The 5,596-nt window shown below is 31.3% G+C and overlaps 1 protein-coding gene across 1 annotated transcript; it reads right to left on the reverse strand.

Annotated features, from left to right (window-relative positions):
* Positions 1 to 1,814: 1,814 nt before the first annotated feature.
* On the reverse strand, positions 1,815 to 4,130 carry LOC121220736 (putative disease resistance protein RGA3). The gene has a single exon (XM_041100172.1). It carries the CDS (start codon positions 4,128 to 4,130, stop codon positions 1,815 to 1,817), a length of 2,316 nt encoding a protein of 771 aa, XP_040956106.1.
* Positions 4,131 to 5,596: the final 1,466 nt, after the last annotated feature.

Raw genomic sequence — 5,596 nt, forward strand, 5'->3', positions numbered from 1 at the left:
GTTGTACATTCTTATTCATTCTAATTTTACTTTATCTTATTCTTCTAATTATTATAATTATAATTTTATAATATCTCCAATTTACGACAATAATTTTTTTATTATTTATTATTATAGTTTTATAAATTTTAGGTAATTAATCGAAGATGATGACAATGATGACAAATTGAATAAAAAGATCAAGATAGAAGATGATGACAAGTATAAAAAATTATAGAAAAAGATTAACATAAAAAATTTAAATATATTTGTAATATTATTTACATTTTCAGAAGTTCAATGTTGATCGAAAATGACGATGGATTGAAGAAGAAGATGATTTTTATTTTAAGTTGTTAGGAAGTTAGTTTTTTTAAAAATATATTTATAATATTATTAGTATTTATTTTTAATTTTTTTAGGAAGTTGGATATTTTAAATTATCTACATGTACTTGAATTTTAAGTATTTTTAGGGCGTCCAAGTTTTTCAATTCATCTGCAATTCATTTCTTATTTTTAATAATACGATTTAATAATCTCAATAGTTATTTATTTATGAAAACAAATTATTATAAAAATTTAAAAAATCTCATCCCAAAAAATAAATGGAGTGTTAAAGAATATTTATAAAGTTTAATTTGATTATATTTGATATAATTTAAAATTGCTTTTTAATGTTATACAATTAATTAATTATGATTTAAAATTCTTAATTTTTGAATATTATATATTAATTAATTTTATAAGAAATAAGAAATAATAATATTTTATTAAACTAGTAATTAAAAAAAACACCCATTCGATATGGGATTTGCTTTAACTATCTCTTAGATTCTTTTCCAGTATACTCACTCATTCTGCAGCTATTTGAAATGAGGACTTGTATAAATGAATGAGATACAAGTTATCATTTCATGATAGAGAAATCATGAAACTGTTGTAATTAGTGTAGGATCATTGTGCTCTCTGAAGGCTGAACTGAGGGATGCTTGTTTATCCATGCCCCACAGCTACTGCATCTTCAAAACTACAAACGTAGGCTCCCATTATAAGGGAATTTAGCCATTCTATTTTAATCCTTAGAAAAGCTGGTGATTGAAAAAGCAGAAATGATAAACGGATTCAAATATGGATCAGGACGGCCTAATAGCAGGTGAAAACAGGTGAGACGAATTTAGACCAAACAACAAAATACTAGAGTTTGGGAACATGCGCTTATATTATATGTCGCAGTTCAAAGTCCGTGACTATCGCACATAATGCATCCCGTGAAGGTCTATCATTAACATGGGGTCATTTGGCTCACGAGAGTTAGCCCGATTCAAAGAGAGGTTGGATAAACCTATCAAATTGAAGCCTGAGTCCAATGATGCAAATATGGAAAGATAGGCTATCTTGGTAACTAAGGGAACTAATCTTAGAATATTGAGAAAAATCATATCTCATAAAATTAAATTTGTTATTTAAGGGATGGACTAATATCGTCCATCGATGTAACTTGATCTAAACCGTCAATTTTGGAAAGCTTAACTATAAATAAAGAGCCTCCCTTCACTTGCAACTCATGCATAGTTTCTGTGATTTTTATTTTTTAGTGTCTTCTTTTGGTTAGAGTTGTTTCTTTTATATAAATTGATGTATGGAAGGGATTCTTTGTAAATCTTTCATTATTTGGTTGTTAAATTAACTTAGGTGTGTTTGAAACGAAAGCATCGCCTAAAACCGCATGGATTACGAGACTAAAATTCTAGTCTATGACACTTACAGATGCACAAGAAAACATTAATAATAATTTTGGAAAATAAATTAGAATCACAACTACATCAAGAAGGTTTAAATACCAAAAAAGTGGATGTGAAAGTTGGGACGTGGGTTCAAAGCCTTAATGAAATTATCCTTCATTTCATGTCCTGCATTATTACTCCTAAAAACCACCCTCAGTTCCATGAGATGTATCTTTTTATGAAGCTTAGCTCTCTCAAATTCTTCTATATTTATCCAGTTTCCTTCCAATTCTAACCAAAGGTCTCCGCGCAGCAGATCCAAGTTTTGAAAATCTCCAACACTGAAGTCTTTACTATGATTGCAGTCGACTCTTGCAATGATTCGATCTAATCTCTGAAGACTTGTTAATCTCCCAATCCCTTTAGGATAATGGCTTAGCCTATTACAGTCACGAGTATAAAGATACTTCAAGTTGATCAACTTCTCCATCTCTTTGGGTAGTTCACTACAGTTGACGATATTCAAGTATTCCAAATTTCGCAGATCACAAACTGATTCAGGCAATTCCAGACTCTGATAAGAAAGAAAAGTGAGATATCTCAAGTGAATTAAGTTGCCTATTTCTTCTGGAACTTGGATTTCTTCAGAAACTTTTCTGATTCTCGGCAACTGAAAATCCAATAATCTCAGGCATTTGGCTTCACTGAATAACTTCTTTAAGCCTTCAGAGGTGACATCATAGCTTTCGCCGATTGTGATAAGAGTCCTCAATTTTTCTACTCCGTTTATACAAATAGGAAATGAGTTGGGTTGGCTGATTTTTATACTTGAATGACGAGCTCTTTTGGAAACTAAATCCAGGTTCCAAGTTTCTTTCGAATCAACCTCCTTCGTCACAATCTCATCTTTTGTCATAAACAGGAGACAGTCATGTACTAAGTCATGCATCTTACCTACAAATATGTTGCCATAATCATCCCTTTCCAAATCTTGAAAGAGGGAACGATCTGCCAAGTACTCAAAGTATTCTTCACCTTTCAACTCCATCTCCGAATCGTCGTCGACAGAGTTCAAAAAGCCTTGCATCTTCGAGTGCACAATCAATTCATCTTTCCCCATCACATAATCCTTGGGAAATATAGCACAATATAACAAGCATCGTCTTATTGTTGAGGGTAAATCATAGTAACTCAACAATAGAGGTCTGAAAATATATTCTTCTGCTACCTCTAATTCCCAAAACCCACTATTCAACACTCTTTCCCATTCCACTCTCCTCCTTTTTTGTCGTAGCAAACTTCCTAATTCTTTTGCAGCAAGCGCCAAACCTTTACACTTTTTTGCAATTCTCATCCCAACATCCTCTAGATCTCTACGCTCACTCTCCCCCCTTCCAAAAAATGCTTTTGATTTAAGAATCTCCCAACATATCTCGTCTGACAACAGTTCTAAACGAAACACATGAGATGATCTAATCACCTTGACCACCGATTCTTTTCGAGTAGTCACCAAAATCCTAATTCCATGCTTGCAATGTTGCAGAGCAGCTCTTAGTGCTTCCCAATCTGCTTCACGCTCTGTCCAGACGTCGTCGAAGACAATAAAAACTTTTCTATCCCTGACTTTCTCAGCAATATTGTCCAACAGGCCTTGTAGTGAAATTAAATCTCGAGATGAACCACATCCAAGGCCTTCTAAAATCTCTCTTGCAATTTTGATCTGATCAAAAAAGTCCGAAACACAAACCCAAACTACATCGTCAAAGGAGTTTTGACCTTTAACATGATTAACCACCAATTGAGCAAGAGCAGTTTTCCCGATCCCACACATGCCAATTATAGAGACGGTCTGAATGGATCCTTCATCGCTGGTCAATTTGCTCACTATGTTGTCTCTAACATCATTTCGACCTTTGATCTCAGAGACATCAACATAGGCCGTGGTTCTTTCTAATCGTCGAGGTTGTGTAATTTCACTTCTAGCAAAATGGTTTCTATCTTTCTCTTTAGCAATTTCATCCAACTCTACATTGATTCTTCGTATTTTATCACCGATGTCATACCCCCTAACAACTTGACCACCCAAATTAAAAGGTAACCGTGAAAGACGTACCTTCTTCTTGGGGACCGAAGCACTTTCAGCTTCATCTGTCTTTAATTTGGAAAGTGCAGTAGTCCACTCATCAAGCACGTCCTCCATGTCATACGCTACATCTTTGAGCTTATCTATCCATCTCTTTACACTTTTGTCCATAACTTGCTTTACCTCAGCATCTTCAACCACTTCCTGGATGGCCTCAAAATTGCTTTGAACCTTTCTGACTTCTTCCTCAACGCCTATCACCAGCTTCAGCTCTTGCCACGCAGTCTCAAAAGTGATAGTCGCTAGTTGCCCCAAGATGAAAGAAACAAGTGCTGCGGCCATTTCAGGGACAGTGTAACTGATGGGTGATTAAGCTTAAGCTGGGGCAGATGGTCAGCTAGTACTACTATTTCAACAAGTAAAGGGTGAGAGGAACAAATCTCTGGAATTCAGATCTTATCTTTTTCCACCTTGCTTAGAAGAAAAAGCAAACTACGGTCAACAATTCAACTGCAACTTCTACAATGTAGGACTTTCTATAAAAATAATATAAAAAATAATTAATTACAAAAGTAGGAGGGAAATTTTTATTTTGTTATAGCGTAAATCGGTGTTGTCTAATACACCCACGAATTCATTCAATTTTTCGACTAATAATTAACCAATCATTAAGTTATTCTTTTTCAAAAAAATATATTTATTGTTAAAGTACTCGTATTTTTACAAATATACACATGAGAGAAACAAATTTTTTAAAAAACTTGACATTTCTTTGACTTACTTTTCTTTCTTTTTTGACATTTCACTGAAAAAGGTTTTTTTTTTTTCATTTTTCCTTTGTATATTTGTGAAAATAGAAATATTTTTTTAAAAAATACATACTAATGTCATTTGATATAGTAACGACACCAATAAAAAATTCTTTTAAAAAATGTAATGATTAATTGATGATTAGCCAAAAAGTAGAGTAATGTTGCCAGTGTATTAGGCGACATCGGTTTATATTGTAACAAACAATTTATTTTGATAAATAACTTTTTCTCCAACCCATTTTTTTAATTAATTATTTTTGTAAAAAACCTATAATGCATAATGTATAATTTCTTCATCTTGGGGTCCCAAAAAAAAACAAGTTTAAATAAAATAAAAATAATTTTTATTGTTTCCGAATAATTAAATGATTAGTCATGAAATGTGATTCACTCAAGGAGAGAGATCAAACCCCAACATCATAATTAATAGACACCACACCTCATGATTTAAATTATTATATAATTTTTATAATTTTAATCAATTTGATTGTTATTTTTTAAGTTAATTTAGTGAAAAAATATTTTTGTTATTTAAAATCATAATTAACTTTAAATAATTTTACTTTTTGAGTAACCTAATTTAAAAAAAGAAAACTATGACTCCGGCAATTATGGTGCTTGGTGGAAGGCGGAAAGGTGTTTACTGTGGTTGTAGTGGTTCTCTTACTTTATAAATAATTTAATTTTTTGTTCAGTTGTTTATTAAATTAAATGAATAGTGGCCCCATATGTTTATTGAATATTATAATTTTTACTTTAATTTTTTACGTAATTAATATTTAGATATTTTAATTATTAAAATTTATTTTTACTAAATTAATATTTAGATATACTCTTATTAATTTACCAAATTAAACTAAAATGTTACTAAATTTATCACAAAAAATTATAAATTCTATAAAATAAATCAAACTAAAAAACTTTGACACAAATATATCCTTTTTTTTAACACTAATTGTAATATCAAAATAATTTATTTTTTTTAAAAAAAACTTA

The sequence above is a fragment of the Gossypium hirsutum genome, chromosome D09 (assembly GCF_007990345.1).
Source record: "Gossypium hirsutum isolate 1008001.06 chromosome D09, Gossypium_hirsutum_v2.1, whole genome shotgun sequence".
Taxonomy (NCBI): domain Eukaryota; kingdom Viridiplantae; phylum Streptophyta; class Magnoliopsida; order Malvales; family Malvaceae; genus Gossypium; species Gossypium hirsutum.

What these genes read in the sequence shown, in the direction of transcription:
- LOC121220736 (XM_041100172.1), bottom strand. Translation starts at nt 4,130, where the DNA reads ATGGCCGCAGCACTTGTTTCTTTCATCTTGGGGCAACTAGCGACTATC.